At 36.0% G+C, this 18,685-nt stretch overlaps 1 protein-coding gene across 1 annotated transcript; it reads right to left on the bottom strand.

Annotated features, from left to right (window-relative positions):
* Positions 1-1,287: 1,287 nt before the first annotated feature.
* LOC120776001 lies at positions 1,288-11,253 on the bottom strand. The gene is made up of 5 exons (XM_040106433.1): positions 10,827-11,253; positions 4,677-4,814; positions 3,631-3,754; positions 2,113-2,269; positions 1,288-1,931 (listed from the first exon to the last, which is right to left on the bottom strand). The coding sequence occupies exons 1-5, from the start codon at positions 10,959-10,961 to the stop codon at positions 1,763-1,765; spliced, it is 723 nt and encodes a 240-aa protein (XP_039962367.1). The 5' UTR covers positions 10,962-11,253; the 3' UTR covers positions 1,288-1,762.
* Between the last annotated feature and the right edge of the window lie 7,432 nt (positions 11,254-18,685).

Genomic DNA, 18,685 nt, shown 5'->3' with positions numbered 1-18,685 from the left:
TATGTTCTTGTTTAATTAATCAATTACGGTGCTCCAGATTGTGACGTTGTTTGGATATTGTAAAAATTTAACTATTTTTTGTAATTATGCTTTTTATATACATTTATTTGAACTTTGAAATTTCGGAACGACTTGAATTTTTTATTTATAAATTTGTTATTAGTAATAGATATTTGCTAAGTTTTGTTCGCCTTGTTGATGAAAGTGTGCACATAATTCACAAAGATTGCTTTTTTTTCTAAATTTCAAGGGCTGAAACAAGTCACCGTACAATCCATTTTTTTGATGAAAAAATTCACTGAACTCATTATTCATGTACATGGTTCTTTATATAATTATGCATGTTTTTAAAGTTCAATAAAGTTTAAACAGGTTTTTTGTTTTTGTTTTCTTTTATATTTATGCAGGCGGCGCATGATAGCCGCGTTTTAGTTCACCACATTTCAATTGTTTTTATTTTCACCTCGACGTCCAGTAAACACAACACAAAACGTCAAATGTGTTTTTGTTGTAATTTTATGTAGTTTCCTTTCGGCGCGATTTCAATAGCTCCCCCCAATAAGATTTTCTCTTCATCCAAAAGCACTACCCCTTTTTTCTCTCCAGCCACCCAATCAATGCATCGACCGAAAGCAATAAAACCATATATAGCAGCTTAAAAATGGAACTTCACACTTATTTATATATTCACATTGCTTTTGCAATTAAATTTTCTTCAACGAGATTCTGTTTGTGCAATAAATAATCAACAGTTGCACAAAAATTTACTAATATTTTCGATTTGCTTTCACATTCGTGTTCACTGTGCCACCGTACCTTTACGTGCTTTTCTTTGTGGGACAGACGGTGAGAGCACACGAAATTTATATCACTTTAAAACAAACAAAACATGTATTTTTCGGCCGCAAAATACTTGTTAATATTTTTATGCAATCTCTTTTAACTTTTCGACATAGATTTATTCACGTAAACTGGTTTGAAATTGATTTAAAATGAAAATTATTTTTGGCGAGGTTTACTGCTTTTATGTATCGGAGCCATTTTTATTTTTCTCGTTCCATATTCACCACATTGACGGTATTGCCATTTTCGTGTGATTATCTGGTGGATTATTTTGGTAATTGAGAGATTATAGAAGTGTGAAAATTTTGTTAAAAATTAAAGGAAATATTAAATAAGAATATAATTATTGGATAGGCTCCATTTATAAGTGTATGGTCCAGCTTTTGTCCATAACCTTATTCTATTTTAGTAAAACACAATACTCATTTGAAAATTTCTTTGTAATTGTGTTTAACATATGAATTGCCATTTGTTTATATACATACATACATACATAGCAAACCGAAATGTGTATATTATATATTTTATTACTTTTTTTAATTTTTCCCCCCCTAATTATTTTAAAATCATACGGGCTAATAAATGTTTTGACATTTCTAACAAGCAGTCGAGTACACATCGGGCAGGGATGACGAACGTTGGAACATTAACATGGATAGTGTAGAAATGAGATGGTGTAGCTTCATCGAAGTAGTATTTCTTGGATATCTCAAATATCAAACACATACCATATCAGCAGTATCTTCATATTTATGAAACATATTATACTTATATGTAAATACATACATATGTATATTTTGGTTATATTGACATATTTATAAAAAATATAAACTAAATTAATTATAAAATTTATTGAATACTTATATGTCTACGTACACACATCTTTAGTATTATACACATTTTTTGTTTTGAGTTTGGTTCATGTTTTTAAAATAAGTTTGACTTTATTCGTCGACTCCTCTTCTTCCTTCTCTTCGTTTAGTATATAAGCAAGAGGATCGTCATTAACCGATTCCATTAAATTATGGCACGTCTGATTAATCGGAAACATAAACGACAGGTCAATATCGTAACGTGGTAGCTTTTCCCTAGAAAATGTAGTAGGTTATGGATTTAAGTATTGTTACTAGTTCATATGTACTTAGGTACACTTAAAAATGCATATTATGTCATAATATAACATAAATAAACTGATTATTTATGTACATTTTGGTAAAGTATTATTATTTTTATATTTATACACACATAAAGTGTAATAAGTTAAAATACCTCAAGAAGTTTATGACATTATCGCCCAGTTGCGGTTCTCGCGACAACAACAAAGCTGATAAGTAACGCGGTGATTTTTTCTTTTCCGCACAATGCATTACTAGGCTCCACGATTTGTAGTCTGTATCGATGACGTAAGTGTTGTAGATGCCCTCATCTGTAAAAATAGTGATTCTATAATTATTTTGAAGAAAAAGCAACTTGTAGTTATATATTTATTGTAATTTCAAAGCATAAAAAAATAAATATCATAAAAATACGAAAAGTGTTTTTAACCTTATATGTATAGAAGAAATATGTATATTTTTAATTCCCTTTTAGGGAAGCCGCCGAAACTTGTTAGATGAAAACATATATTTATTTGATTTTCCACCGCTCTGACAGAATTAATTATTAAATTGATAAATTACTCAAATCTACTTTTAGAATACCATCTCATCAAACTTGACCCGGACTAACAATAAAAAAAAAATAGATTTTTACGTATTTTAATAGAAAAAGCCGTAAAAATACGCTTTTGAGTCAATAGAGACGTTTAATTAAATTTTCAATATACTTTTTAGAAGCCTCAGCCGGGATGGCCTTCAGTGACTTCAGCGAATATTAATTTTTTTCGGTTTCTGCTCATTTTTGGAGCGCCATTCGCTTCATTTGACGTATTTTTCATAAACACACGTCTCGACACCAGTAATGATGATTTTGGTGAGTGTAGGGTCCTCTATGTTGTCAAGCATCTGCTTTTACTCTACGTCCTTTTGTTGTTGTTGTTAGTCCTTGGACGGATAAAACTCCGGGTCCGTTACGGTTACGTTGACCCGACTGTCATGGGAACGGACGTCGTTTTGTAATAGATTCCGGTCATTTGCTGTGAGTCTAGCATTGACACGCTTTATACCCAAAACATTAACGAAAATGTTAACCAAAATGTATTAAGTCGATCCATAAGGCATATCGAGATTCTCTGCTTTCTTTCTGATGTCAACCCGACGATTTCCAAGCCCTGTTTTTTAACGTTTTCGACTATTCATTATCAAGGGAGGATGGATGGCTGGTTTCAGGCAAGTTTTCAATAACTTCATGGCTTTGTCGAATGCAGTGTGCTTGTCTTCGTGCTAAGGACTTACATCCCAAAGCCACTCTGAAACATTTTCAACGATTTCGTCGTCATAATTTCACAAAGACAAACTTTCTAGAAAACTTTTTTGTTCACTCTTCTTTCTATGGTAAAAATCGCCAGACAAACTTTTCGTGTCGTAAGCGAATAGCTAACAAACACACACTAACAATTTATGTACATATGGCGATCAAATTTTACGAACATAAAAAGGGTTGTACCAATCTAGGAAAAAATTATTTGTCGATTCAGTTTGCCATGCTGTTTATAGGGCTCAGTCCGGTTTAAATTTGATCAGATGGTATATATAAATTTTTCACTGTAATATTAAAAATAATTAATAACACGAGCGTATATTATTTACTATAATTATGTCTTTTAAAGTTTTTAAGGTTTTTGCTTACAAATATCCTCGGTGTGCATCCAGTGCGCCGGTGTTTCGAAATCGGGTATGTACCAGGTAATGTTGCCCTGTAATTTCTCACGCAATGGATCCTCGGCGAAAATATAACTAAAATTCAGGGTTATCTAAAAGAAAAGTTGAAAATTATTGTATAAATTACATGAAAATATATTTGTAAATTAGAAAACTGATATGAAAATTGGTATTTGAATAAGCGAAAATACTTTCGAATTCGAAATTCGTAATTAGTTTAAATTAATGCCGTTATTTATGTATATCAAATTCTGTTCATAAGTCAGGTAATCAAATTTGACTCGGACACTTGCTCATACATATGTATGTATGTATTTAAATATGTCTAAATTAATCTATAAGCACTTTTACTTAACAACAAATGCTACATACTATATATAGTTGCTTTCGTACTTGAACTAATTTCGCTCAAATGAAGGCCGATCACAATCTATTTTGACGCTATGGATTATTTCATTTTCTCTGTATACGTATGTATATGTACTTGTATATGTACATACATACATATGTATTTACACTAAGAAAGTTTAATCTTTAAATTTAATACATGTATACTCTCTTAGAACTGTCTTCAATCTACTCTTGGAGAAAATAATTCGAGTTGCAGAACTAAATAGAGAAGGTACCATCTTTAATAAGAGTGTATAGCTGCTGGCGTACGCCGATTATATTGATATAATTGGCCTCAACAACCGCGTCTATCTTGGAACCAGTATTAACAGCAACAACAATGTCAGCCTCGAAATCCAGCACAGATAACTCTTGCCAAAAGGTGCTACTTCGGACTGAGTAGGCAATTGAGGAGTACAGACCTCTCTCGACGAAAAAAAACCAAACTCTATAAGTCACTTATTATTCTCGTCCTGCTATATGGTGCAGAGGCATGGACGATGACAACATCTGATGAGTCGAGCTGGACTTAATCTGCCAACCCTCTTTTTATTACAATTCCTTTATAATATCAAAACAAAAGTTGAAAAGAATGTAGAAATGTTATAAGTATTGGGTACTTACATGTTGATCCTCGGCGGAGAATGTAAAATCGCTTTGCATGCAGGCATATTCTGGCAACTCTTCCGTCGATGCATAATACTGGACAACATACCAGAACCCCATCATTGATTCCAGATCAAAATTGCGTATGGCACGAACCTGCAAAGAAATTTACACATTCCATCATATACTTACTTCTAAATGAGTATAATCGTTAAAAGGTAAAATATTTTAAAATTTTTATAATAAGAGTATCCAGCTAAGGTTGTTCTCCTGTTTTCGTGTCAGCGAAGTTAATTCGGTGCAACAGCCTATCATTTATCTGTTCTGAAAATTATGCTAGGTATATATGTAAGTATGTCAATATTTATCTTATCTTGGGAGTTGCGTGTATAAAAAAAATCGAAATCCGTCTCGGATAAGATCCTTTTAGTTGATGACGATCACTTGACGTTTAAACATAGTCTATGTTTTGATGATATGAGACTGGAATTTCACGTCCGAACCAGAAGTGTTGCTTACAAATAATAGGAGGACTTTTTAATTTAAATTATGCGAGAAAACCCATTTATCGAAATATTATTTCTAGGCTGGTATGACTGTCAGTGACATCTGTACCAAATACTACGTCCAGTACGGCTATCGACATCAACTGATGACCAACATGTCAATAAAATAAAGGAATTTTCGCTTGAGAATCGACGATTAACAGTCAGAGATCTTACTGGAACCGTTGGAATATCAGAAGGATCGATGAAAACCATTTTGACATAATAAAAAATTGGTTCCAAAATCACTAAATTTTTCCGAAAAACAGGGTTGCGGTTACGGTTGTAAAACAATGCTTGCCGGCTACTAGGATGTCATGAAAAATACTACTATTAGCGATGAGTATTGGATCAATGCTTATGACCCGGAAACAGACGATCGCAGAATATCGTGGAAAAGGGGAGCCAAAGCCGAAAAAACACGTCAAATCAGGTCAAAATCTAGGCTACGTTGAGAGTTTTCTTCAACTATCGAGGTGTAGTACATTCCGAATTTCTTCCGACCGGCCAAATTGTCAACAAGAAATACTTTTTGAGTGTTATGCGTCGCTTGCGCGAATCAATTCGTAAAAAGAGATCGGAATTGTGGGCCGACAACTCTTGGTTTTTGCACCACTATAATGCGCCGTCGCATACTGCTTTGATTCCTCGTGAGTTTTTCGCCAAATTTTCAATCAATACAGTGGCACAACTAACGTATTAGTTTCGTGTGACTTCTGGCTGTTCCGCAAAACGTTTTGAGTTAACTGAAGACATTAGAGGTGAATTTCTACGCAAATTGAACGTCATTCCTAAAATTGGCTTTAATAATGGGTTTGAGGATTGGAAAAAACATTGGCACAAATGTATGGGGGCCAAGGGAGATTACTTTGAGGGTGACAACATAGATTCTGAAGAATAAATTATGAACAAAGTCTTACTATAGCTTAAGATAGCAATCCGCCCAGCCGTCCAGCAGGATCCGTCCTAGCATACTGACAATAGGTAGATGGCAAGCTTTTGTAGAGAGTTTTTACAAATTCAACACGTCAAAGACGAGATACTCATGACAAATCTCAAGTTGAAGACGCTGGTAATGCAAAAATTGCTTTGTCCTCTTAAAATGATGAAGACATTTTACGTTTGTTCGCCACCCTTCTGGATAAATTGGATTTACTAGATTTCTGATGAAAAATGTTTAAGAAGAATGGTGTCACGTGGTGTGGTGCAATATTTTCTGGATGAAAAAAAAAACGGTATGAAGAAAGCACGTTGGTACAGTGGGTGGGAACAGAAAGAGTGGTATAGTATATTTTTTCTATGAATGAGTGAGAAAGGTTGAACTAATTGAATATATTGGCCGAACAAAACTCCAGAAGGTTTTGAAAGATTGTAACTTTTTTTAAAGATGAAAACCCAAAATGTGAACTATTGTGGCGATTACCCTTAAGATACCGACTGAATGGTTCTAAAACTCGCTGAATGGATATAACAGTGAGCTGTCTGAAGAATAAGTTCGAATCATAAAGCCAAGCAAAGACGATGGAATTCAGGAAGAGAAAATATATTGCGATGGACAAGGATTATGACCGAGAGTAATAAAGTACACACTTTATGTTTTTTCCCAATATTTAATGCCAAGCCGTTGGAATTTAGGTGACTGCTTTAAAATCAAAAAATGTGTCTAAAAGCAAAAGTATGAAGGGAATTAACTGTCTCTCGTTTTATCTATATTAAATAACTTTTTCTTTCGCAGCATTTCACTCATGCACATTAAAAATGGCAATTATCCAACGCCCACTAGAATCTTAAACTAGAAAAGTTGATGAGTGTACAACAACAAAAACAACAACAGAAAAAGGAATTCAACTAAATGGATCACATTTCGAATGCGCAAACGCGATGGCATTCTGTCAACAGAAGCAAAAAACAAAAAAATCCGCTTTTAGTTGGCCATGAATTTGGCTCTATCTTGAGAGCGTCGCGCGCTCAGAAAGTGTGATTGATTTTTGGCGCGGCCAAAACGGTACATCGCCCAACGCATGCGCGCACGCTCATTGCCTGCCGCGCTTACTCCAGCCACACACACAAACACAAATACACACACATGCATAGATGCTGGCGCTTGACTTGGCCTGACCAAGGTGGCGGTAGGCAGCAGCGATTTACTCGTCTGCGCGCGGTCGTTTCTTTTCCGTCATTCTGATAAATGTGCAGTGTCGCGTGTGCCGCATATTGATGAGATTCCATTTGATGAAAAACGTATTTACATTAAAGTTTTCTATTTTTTCGCATTACGCGGCTGTTGCTGATTTAGTTGTTGTGGTTGCTGTTGTTGTTTTGGTGGCTGTCGCTCAAGCAAAAGGTATTTAGAATGCGAGCGCATGCGGTCACAACAGCAGCCGCATCAGCAATTCAACCGTACATACTTGCATGTGTGTCTGTGTGTGTGTGTGATTGGGATAGTGTAGATGTGGTGGCGCGTCCAACCATCCAGATTAGTACGCGGCGCGCAGCTTTGGCGCAAGGGGAGCGGATTATGTGTGTGGCATGTTTGGGCGTACTGCCAAGTGCAGAAAAGAAAGTGTATATTTGGAATTATTTGGAATTGCTATTTTCTGTTTCAGTGCCCGCTTGACATCGCGCACACATGCACACACATGTCTATATATAGTACATATGTATAGTATCTATACGTTGCTAGCGGCATCTCGGCATCCCGGCAAGTGATGCGCGATCGACAGTCGCCGGCGTTGCACGTCGCTGTGATCTAGTTTGTTTGCAAAAAGAAAAGCGCGTGCAATAACTCACAGGTGAACACACACCGCAAATATCCACCAAAACACACACAAATCGATACTTTTGCAATTTTGTATGGAAGGTGTGTTTCGAGTGGAATGTAAATTATTTAGAACAAAATCGAAAATGCAGCGCAAATTTGCATACTTTAATTGAATGTTCCATTTGGCACCAATCTTATGATTTATGTGACGAATTGCGGATTCATTGCAGGCTAATCATTTAGTAAAAGCTTTTGGTATGCGCTTAAAGTTTTTGGCGAAATCAGTAAGCTATATTAGCGTGATAGCGTGCGATTTCATAGTTATGTGAAACATTATGTTTTTGGTAGACCCTAGTTCTGGGGGCGAAACCTATACGCGTATTTATTATAGAAAATCGATACACATCTTTTCCAATTTATTTGACTCCATGTAATCAGAATTGACTCGGATTTGCATATATGCGCTCAAGATCAAATTTGAACCGGACTGGTCCATGCAAACTATGAGCGTAAAAATATTTGATACAAATATTTTGGTTGGAATGGTACAATTTAAAAAAATATAAAAATTTTAAAATAATTTTAATAAAGTAGGTAGGTAGAATCGATGCCTGAAAACGAATCTAGGCCTTTGGGAGGCCCATTGGGAAACCACTAGGACTAAAGTCCTCTCTCACACTATTAATACTTTCTGAACCACCTTCCAATCCTGTAAGAAACCTTCTACCGATAGTTGCCATGCTTTTCATAACAAACCGGAATGGAGTATAGTCGCTGTTCTGTATATGTATGTTTTGTAGTCTCTTCCTCTTCTACCTCTTGACAGATTCTACAATAGTGTTCCCAGGCAAGCCTTTGTTTGTGAGTTTTAATAGTCGGCATATGGGCCCCATTTTCCATTCATGTCATGTTTTCTTGCTTGCTGAGCAAGTTGGGTATTGATTCCACGGAGAGTCAGCTATATAGACAACATGTTTTTTGTTTAAATATAAAATATTCGTAATGTTAAATCATCATTATGGGAAAAATATTGATTCATCATTTCATTCCTGAGTATGAGAGAGTGTGCGATCTAAGTGGACTATACACGAGGAAGGGAGTCCAGGGCATGCAAAGATGTAACGGTTTGTTGTCAAGGTTATGGAAGGTCAAAGAAGTACGTTCACATTTCAAGAAGAACAAAGTACTGTATATTCCAGAGACATTATTGAAGCTAAAGACAAATCGTATCCCAAAAAAAAAGGTACCAAAATTTTGAACATCACAATGATCCCTATAGATGGTTTCATTCAAATATTTTTGAAAAAGGCAAAGCAGATCGCAATGGTGTTAAAGTGGTTAATTTCGGTTAGATGAATCATCGTCTTAGTTACTTTTTCCTGTTTCTAAAACAGAAGCGAATGGTTGTGGATTCGCTACCACTAAGTATTATGTTTTAATTGTGGGAGCTCGTTTCAAAGGGCACACCAGTTGTGATATAAAATTTTGCACACGTCCTTTTCTCCTTAAGAAATTGCTCATATATCGGAAACGCCGAAATTGAACTTAGGTAGCTTCGTACAAATGCATATCTAAACCCATTTTCGTTAATGTTCGATGACAAGGAGCAGCATTTCGACTATAGTGTGCTAAATGCAACTGATTGATTGGCGTAAGTCTTTAATATAACATACTCCCAGAGAAAATTAGCTAGAGGCATTAAATCGCTTGATTTTGGCGGTTATTTGTCTGGACCATTTCATGAAATTAATGAGTCGACAAACTTTGAAACAAAACGACAAACGTGAAACATGAGGCCTCGCCGATTTCATCAAATTATGGGGAAAAAGGTCGGCCAATACTGTGCTTAACTCGCTATTGATGGTAACGGCAATTCCTGCCTCGTTTCGAAAGAAATAAGGCCCGTTTATGCCTTATACCACATTCGGCACCAAATTGTTAATTTTTGTGGTTCAATTGCGTTTGCTGAACCACACGGAGATTTCAGTGACGCCAATAGGACCATTTTGTATGTTGACGTAGCCATTAAGCTGGAAATGGATCCCATCTGAGAAAATGATTTTTCGATAGCCACTGGTTTCAGTAGCCACCGGAGAACATGAATTTGCGTAATAATCTTGGACAATTTCCAGGCGTTGTACCAAAGTGAAAGTGGCATAATGAAATGGCAAATCTTACTGATTATACTGACGAAATTTGACGCAAGTCCGCCACGAGATGTCAAAATCACGTCATTCCTATTGGTAGACGCTGTATATCACTTCACTGTGCTTTTAGCCTAATCCCAATTAGCGCGTAATAAACAAAATAAGTATTACATCATTGGTGGCCACCAATTTCAACTGAATTACAGTTAGTAAGAAGTTAAATTATTTGTGGATATATTAACCGCTGTTTACGCAAATTTATTGCTAAAAAATAATTACTGCAAAATTTTTTGCGAATTATTTCGGTACATGAAAAAATATTGCGTTGAACACATACATACATACATATGTATGTATATCATATACATATATGTATGAACACATATGCTTATATAAACACAATTTCATCGATAAAACTCATTAATTTCTATTGAAATGTATTACAACATTGTTACTTTCATCAACAACTGATAAATAAATAGAGTAATTAATATAATTTGTATGTATTTTTGTATGCACATTCCTACACACATGTAAGTAAGCATGAAATTAATATTAAATCATTCAAGCGTGCTTCGCATACCCCAGGAAATACTGATAATATTATATTTTTTGCTCACAGTTTCCGTTAAAAACAAAACCGCATACATACACACACACTCACACCCACGATATAGCTGATATCACTATAGTAACTGTAATATAACGAACTCACATTCGGACAACGTTTTTTTAAATCGGTGCGCTTCTTCGACACATAACTGTTGAAATTCATCCAAGGTGAGACGAATTCAAAACTCAACAGCGCGCTCAAGAAGAAGAACAATGTAGCAGCTCGCCAAGATGACATTTTTACTTTCAGCGTCTTTTTAATAAAATTTCTTTTAATTTAACTTTTCTGCATAAAATGTCGCGGCTATTTCACTTTCTTTCTCCAGCCGTTTGTTTACTTCGTCCCATAACAAATAGATGCGCGTTGCCTCGGCGAACGTGTGTAGAACACCAACTGTTGGTGAAATTGCAAATTTCGTACAACTCAATTCAAAAATAAAAAAAAAGAGCGGAGAACTATTTTGACATTTTGTACTTTTTACAACAAAAATATTTTACGCCATTCCCGACCGGCAGCGATGCGCTAACTGGCTACGATTGTGTTGTATGCTAAGCGATGGCGCGCTGCGGAGCTCCAGCGATTTGTAAATGGTAGCGACGATTGTGGAGCGTAAAATACTATGTACATATAAAGAAAAAAATAGCAATTAAAAAAAGTAATAACAAAAAAGTCAAATGAAATGAAATAAAATTGCGGATAAGAACACTCGCCACTCGATGTTGCTGTGTATTTGTTGTAATTTGTGTTGATGGCCTGCTAAAGTCATTGTCGCTATTGCTCACATTGTTGTTGCTGTTATGTTTAGAGTGCCCCTGTAGGAATATTTATGGGTTGGTATCTTGGGTGACTAGGGAGACCTTCCAAAAATTTTGGCCTTTTATTCCTTGGATGTTCATTCGATTGGTGGGTGCAACTTATAAATTGTAAATTATTATAAATTGAAAAAAAAATCGTTTTGAACCCAATCTTACTAAAAGTTTGGCTAAGGTTGGTTAGCATATGACTAATTTCTTTTTCGATTGCGTGTCTTAGCTATTATTAGGTTCGCAACTAAGTTCTCGCTGTTTATCAATGAAAATGAAATTTTATTGTAAGGAAATTGTTAAAATGACTTATTCGAAGTATTGCCCACCGCTAGTCATAATTTTTCCTAATCTTTCTGGAAAAGCTCGAATATCATTACTGTAAAAGTGTTCATCTTATGATGTTATCCAAGAATCAAACCAAATGCCGTCTTGTGATTAGAACTGCTTCAGTGAAAGATCATGTGCCATCTAACGGAACAATTAATAATCGGACGGTGCAATATCTAAACAATATGGCGGGTGGGGTAGGTTTCAACTGGTTTGGCAACGTGAGACCTAGCGTGTCATGCAACAGAATCACTTTTTCGTGCCTCTCCTGGTATTTGAGTCATAAAGAATCAAATTTTCTTATTTAAGAATCAGCCCAATGGCTCCCAATACTGAAAAAAGCTCTTCTTGCGTTTGACACAGATACTCTTCGAGCAACAACTCTTATGAATCGGCTCAATAAATTTTGGTTAATGTTTTGGGTATGAAGCGTGTTAATGCTGGACCCGACCCGTAAAACGTAGCTAATGACCCCACTTTCATCAAATGCATTACTCTAGACGCGACGTGAGCGAAGTCATGAATATGAATACGAAACACTTAGAGAAAGGCACTCGAAAACCGAAATTCGTTGAAGGCACTGAGTCCCAGCAGAGCCTATGGATTAAGGGTGGGTATGCTTGTAATGGTAATCAGTCGCCTATATTGAGATAATAAAGATTTCTATTAAAATAAGTGAGAATTTAGTACATTTTTAAAAGACAAGCACAATTTTCATGTACATATGTACAAACTAACAAAAGATCCAATCTAGAATCTAGTTTCAAAAACTTTCAAGAATTCTGCAAGTTATTTCAGACATATATTTTTGCTTTTTAAGCAGCATAAAATAGCTTTTAAAATCCCAAATTTCCCAGAAACATTCCAAAATAACCGGTGCTGGCGCATCTTAGAGAAACAAAATTCTCAATTTTAAAAGAGAGTTGAATTTTGAAGTTGCCTACTGATAAAGAATTGAATATGAAAAACGACGATTATGCGAAAAATCAATAATGTCTTTTACAATGCTGAGAAAATAAATAAAAAGTTTAACGATTTGAGTAGAGAGTTTATGCAATAACAGAAACGAAACGTAAGATGCCCCCATTTAGATAAGGGGTTACATGGATTTACGGGTTTCAAAAAAACGAATTTCGTTATTGTCTTGTTAAATTCCACAACACCTCTAGAATATTGTCCTAAGTTTTCAAGTTGATCCGAGTAATAGTTTCGGAGATACGGCCTTGAGAACTTCTGCGCTCGAGGCTAGCTAGGCGAAGTACGTCGTCTTTAAACGCATTTTCCTCGCAATTGTGTTTTTGAAGTCGGTAGACAAGATTTCTCAAGAAATACTCAACCGATCTTCATGAAATTTAATACATGTTAATTACAACTATTTGAAAAAAAATTCGCGAAATTCTCACTAAAATTTTCATTTTTTTGTAAAAATGTCTGCGAAAAATACCATTTTCAGTTTTTAGTTCTAAGTTTTAAGTTAAGGTTTTAACTAAAACACGTACTTTTTCACTTTAGAGGATCCTGTAAGAAGATATCCTGCCAACGCGGGCGTATCTTTTTTCCGAGGGGTGACGTCGCAATGGCCGAGTTAAAAATATTTTTTCCAAAAATTTCAGAATTTTTTTGTTAATGGTATCAATAATAATAATAATATTTCATTTTTTATATGAGAATAAAATGCTGAAAAAAGGCCGAGGTAACGCTCATAATTCCTACTACTGCCATATGGCTGGCAAGTACGCAAAGGAAATCCGTAATGAATTAATTAAATATTCCTTACATTTCATATAACAAAAGTATATTAAATATAAAACAGTTTCAATTGGATATATTGTATATTGAGTTGAAAACAAAACTTTTATTTAAAAAATGAAATTTTTCAATATAAAAATAAGAACCATCAAAATATTATAATTAATTTATATGATTTCAATGTTTTGAGTTTCTTGATTAACCGATTCAATATCACTCACATTGAGCTCGCATTTTTTTCGAATAGAATTTTTTCCTACAGGGCAAGTACTTACAAATAAATACAGAATAACTAATTCATGTTTTACATATGTATTTATGTGCGTATTTTTTATTCTCATTTTCAAATTACACATATATTTGTTTTGTCTTGACAGCAGCAGCGATGAAACATCAAACGCGCAATAATAATAAAATTTATTAGTATTTTTCATTTCCAATATACTTAGCACACATACTACATATACACATATTTGTTGGCTCCTTCTCACACTCATTCTTGTTCTGTTTCTTATTTGACGACTATTACTTGAAACATAATCATTGAGCAATTTTTGAAATATTTTCGCTCGTGCATAGAATATAAATCACATACTCATGAGCTAGTTCTCAAACACATACACATTCATTTATACATATACATGTATACGAATGTGTATGAAATTCTGATTTTGTGAAATTGAGCAAAGTCAGCGCATGCCGAATGGCGCTTCCACTACTTTATATACATACATAGCCATGAATGTGTGTATATCCATTAACTTTCGCTTGGATTTGTGGGGCGTCAAGGAAGTGCGTAAAGTGTGCGATCACCCTGCTAGGCGGCGCAGCAGCGCTTGTGCTCTGGCATTGCGATCGCACTGGTCTGGCCTGGCATTGCACGACTTGACTGCCGGTGCTTGCATTTTCTTATCTCGCGTCATAAAAACGAAGCGGCTTTTCATTCGCATGTCATTTGACTGCAACGGAATGCTGAAAAGGCACAGTAATGCAAGAATAGATGAAAACGCCCGATTATTAGCGTGATGAGTTTATTACCATACATTTTTATGTACTTATCTAGATGATGTTTTGAATGCTCAGTGGTTGTCGGCGGATGGCAGATCATAGAAGATATTAGTTAATTGTACGGCTCTCTTCGATTGTTCGATAATTAGGAGTCTAACGTAATTTAGAATTGAATTAAGTTGTCTTTAGACAGTATCATGTACGGATGGAGGTTCGGCGCCCTCACAAACCAAGGAACTGATTTCGAAATTATAAGAATGACAGGTTCAAGAAGCTTTTAAAAAATTTCCACCCGGAATTCTTTACATACTGATAATTTCCACCAACATGTAACATAAATATATTTGAAAAAAATTTTGAGTATGGGAAGTAAGTTGAAAGTTTGGTGGCTTATTAGCCGAAACTATTGACATGACGTAGTATACGTATCACATGATTGAGTCAAGGTGGTTAGTTGGCAAGTAGGATATTAATTTGAACTACAAACAATGTTGATATTGTTGTTGTAGCGGCAGAATTATGCCGAGTTGACAGTCTTGGACGGATAAAAATTTGGGTACGTTCCGGTTATGCAGACCAGACTGTGTGGGAGCGGACCAATGTTGATCGGTAACATCGATCTTGTAAAATGATCCAACTTAAGTCGAATATGCTCTCTGTGGTGCGATAACTTATAGTCATCATGAAGATAATTCCATAAAGCCACTGTCATAAAAACCTTAGCAAAATGTTCGGACAATCGATTGTGAAAAGTTTCTCTTGAGGCGAATTTTTCAACAGCAAAATCAGTCAGCACAGACAGGAACAGGTAGTAATTACTTAACATAAGAACTCGGCCTTCGGAGCTTTTGAATAGTCTCTATCGTCATTTGTGGCCTGTTGTTATTCTGATGGAACATTATTTTTTTCCAAGACTGGTTCTGTTTGTATGATTCCTTCCTTCAGTTGGCAAGATAGTACAGTTCCTAATTAGAAGTTTGGCTGTAAGAGAACAGCTCATAGTAGATAATTATCTGCCAATCTCAACAAAAGCATAACAAAATCTTGCAGACCGTCAATCTTGGCTTGGCTCCTCTACCGCCGGCTCAGCTCTGTACGACCACAACCGCTTTCACTTGACTTTGTCATCAGTAACGCACTATCTATTACCGTTAACCGACCGCTTCTGTAATTGATCGATTTTGCAGCTCCTTGCGGATGGAATTTTGGTCTATGAGGTTTTTTTCGCGCTTACTCGTGTGGCACCCATGGATTGAGCTTCTTTTTCTAATACTATTGACGGAAAAATACGGCTGGAGTTCAACGGATACTGGGATAGGCGGGATTTTCGCTGATCTGGCTCTGTTGCACTCCAAAAGAAAATAATACATTTCGTAAAGAATTTAATTTAAAAAACTCCACTGTGCGCCACAGCATTTTTCACAGTTTTCCATAATTCAAAAGGGGTTCCACGCATTAGACTGTCAATGTGCTGCGTGTAACGCTTCCGCTGTTGCGATTTTTCTAATTAAGAATTTTGCTGTTGCCTTCAACTTCAATATTTTTAGATATCGTCACGCACTTAGTCTCCACTTCGCTGTTGCACCGCACCCGCCCAAGCATCACAAGCAGTAAATCGCTGATTGCAGGTCATCCGTGGCATTTCGAATTGGTCGCTGTGAAACATCTCTAACACTTCGCAATGGAATATGCAGCCGTCAGCTATTCGTAAGACACTTGATTACACAGATTTAGCTAGGCGAATTTTCATTTTCCATTTTAATAAGTATGTGTGCGAAAATCTGGCGGCATGCTATAGATGTATAGTATAGGTTTATATCTATATAGATGTGAGTATGCAATGTCACGGATCACGGAATGACAGAAATGGCCTCTTACTGATTTGAATTGTAATATTACTAATACATAAATATTTGTTTATATGTTGTTATGTACTCAAAGCATTCAAGCATTGAAGTTACTTTAATCTTGTTAAGAATTCGATAGACTCCTTCAACTTATTTCATATACAAAAATACATACCTGCGAATTAACTATATTGCTTATTTGAAAAGGAAAACTAAAATGTTTCAAAACTTTTTTTCACTTTTTCTCTTTTCTTTTGGTGAATATTAAGAGATGATGGCTTCCCATCAATGCTTGTACAAGAAGACATACCTATATTATGATTAAAACCGCATGAATACCAGAGTTGCAATGGAACTGCGGTTGAAGATTCTGAACCACAACAATTTTGTAATTAAATTACTTTGAATAGGTTTCTTCACATTGCCACCAGAAATTATTGGTTGATTGTTGTTGATTAAAAGAAGGTCTAAAGCCGAGGCAAGTTGAAAATTAAGCTTTGCAATGCCCACATTTAGAGGAGTTAAAGTTTGTGGTAAGGTTTGGAGTATTGCAATAATTTTACATATGTTCGTTTGAATCTGAAAACGATACATTATCAAAGTGCCGCTAAATGATCACATCTGACAGTGGAAGAAGACAAAACAGGTGATGCCGATGATTATTGATAATATTAACATCTTTCGATTGCATTCCTTATAATACAGATTACTGCATCGCGGAAATTTCTCCTAGTGATTCCTTCTCTGCTCACACAGCTGCGAGGGATTTGTGGGTGGGGTGAAGCCGTTGGAGTAGAGGTGTGAGCTTATTCATGGCTGGATCGAACTTAAGAGGGAGAGTAGGAAATGGAGTCTTCTGGCTGGAAATTTCAACCAACTCTAGTTTCAATCTGCTAGATCATTGTAGCGTCTTTCAAGCGAAATTGGCTGCCATCAATGTTCGAAGCTTAATTCAGAGAGATTGAATGCACACCTTTCTGATTCGATAGGCAAGCGGTTATAATTGCTTTGAACTAGCTGACTATGCGCTAAAACTGGTTAAGGAGTACATGACTTCGTTACGAATAGCATCAAGCTTCTTCCATATTAAACTTATATGGGTGCTCGGTCACAGCGGAATCGCTGGAAACTGTAAAGTCGATGCGCTTGCTAGGGAGGACACCTTTTTAGAAGAAGCAGTCGGTTTACTGATGCCCTCTTGCGTTATAGCGTTCGATCTGTAGACCTCTAGTGAGCTCGGCTTGGGCGACAGCGAGATCTTTTTGGCTCAAATAGAACCATAAGAGGTTCCTCGAACTATTTACTCTTAGCAAAGTCAATATCGGCGCAATTGTAGGTTTCTGACTGGACACTGTATCTATATCTCGGTAGTCATACTTGCGGCGAACCTAGTGAAGAGGCTTGGATTGATATTCACCACTTGGAAACTCAAGGCATAAGTCAATCCAAGAAGATCTGGCGATACACTTTTAGGAGCTTATAGGAAAATCAAAAGTCGACCATTTGTTTAAGAGAAATCCATCGACCTAACCTAACCTAGGAAACATTAGACCTTAGTTCGCGGTGCAATCTTAACATAACCTAAGATATTATCACCAACCCGAAATTTTTCGTCATCAAAATTAATCGCTACCTACTTGATAGATGAAGAGTGAGGATGCGCTAAAGCGGAAAACTGGATTAGAGCCAACCTTTTAAACCTGTAAAACTGCGGGTGAGATTAGTACTATTATGGTGGTTCTAAGGAAGTATAATGAAACAAGACGAGTTTTTGCGAAAAACCTGAGATATTGACTATATTGAGCTAAGAAGATTAGATTGAACTCCTGTAGCAAAAAAACTATCGCTCGGAGATATATGGATTTATGAAGAAATTTATATACTAATAATCGATTTATGGCTAGACGGGCTTTAGTGAAATGTATTTAGAAGATAGTAAAATTGGATCGAACAAACTATAGATGCTCAAACAAATGGGCAGCAATTGTGGTGCTAACCTATTCTTCTTCTTCTTTATTGGCGTAGACAACGCTTACAGCCGGGTTTACAACAGCAACAAAAGAGGGGGTCGCTTATCGGAGGCTGTTGTGTGCTTTTCAATGGGGGTGTGTTTTTACGTGGCGATTCGCATTCTTGCTTTAGCTCGCATACAAACGGATATTTTTTTGCCAACCAGAAGATACTTGGTCTAAGACCGGAAATCGTTAGCTGCTTGAGCCATATA

The sequence above is a fragment of the Bactrocera tryoni genome, chromosome 4, assembly GCF_016617805.1.
Source record: "Bactrocera tryoni isolate S06 chromosome 4, CSIRO_BtryS06_freeze2, whole genome shotgun sequence".
NCBI lineage: Eukaryota > Metazoa > Arthropoda > Insecta > Diptera > Tephritidae > Bactrocera > Bactrocera tryoni.
The sequence above is the reverse complement of the archived record's forward strand: the minus strand, read 5'-3'. Positions and strand labels throughout refer to the sequence as shown.

What these genes read in the sequence shown, in the direction of transcription:
- LOC120776001 (XM_040106433.1), bottom strand. Translation starts at nt 10,961, where the DNA reads ATGTCATCTTGGCGAGCTGCTACATTGTTCTTCTTCTTGAGCGCGCTG. An exon ending in TAAAAAAACGTTGTCCGAAT is followed by an intron (nt 4,815 to 10,826) that starts GTGAGTTCGTTA and finishes ATTTCTTTGCAG; the next exon opens with GTTCGTGCCATACGCAATTT. An exon ending in TCTCCGCCGAGGATCAACAT is followed by an intron (nt 3,755 to 4,676) that starts GTAAGTACCCAA and finishes CTTTTCTTTTAG; the next exon opens with ATAACCCTGAATTTTAGTTA.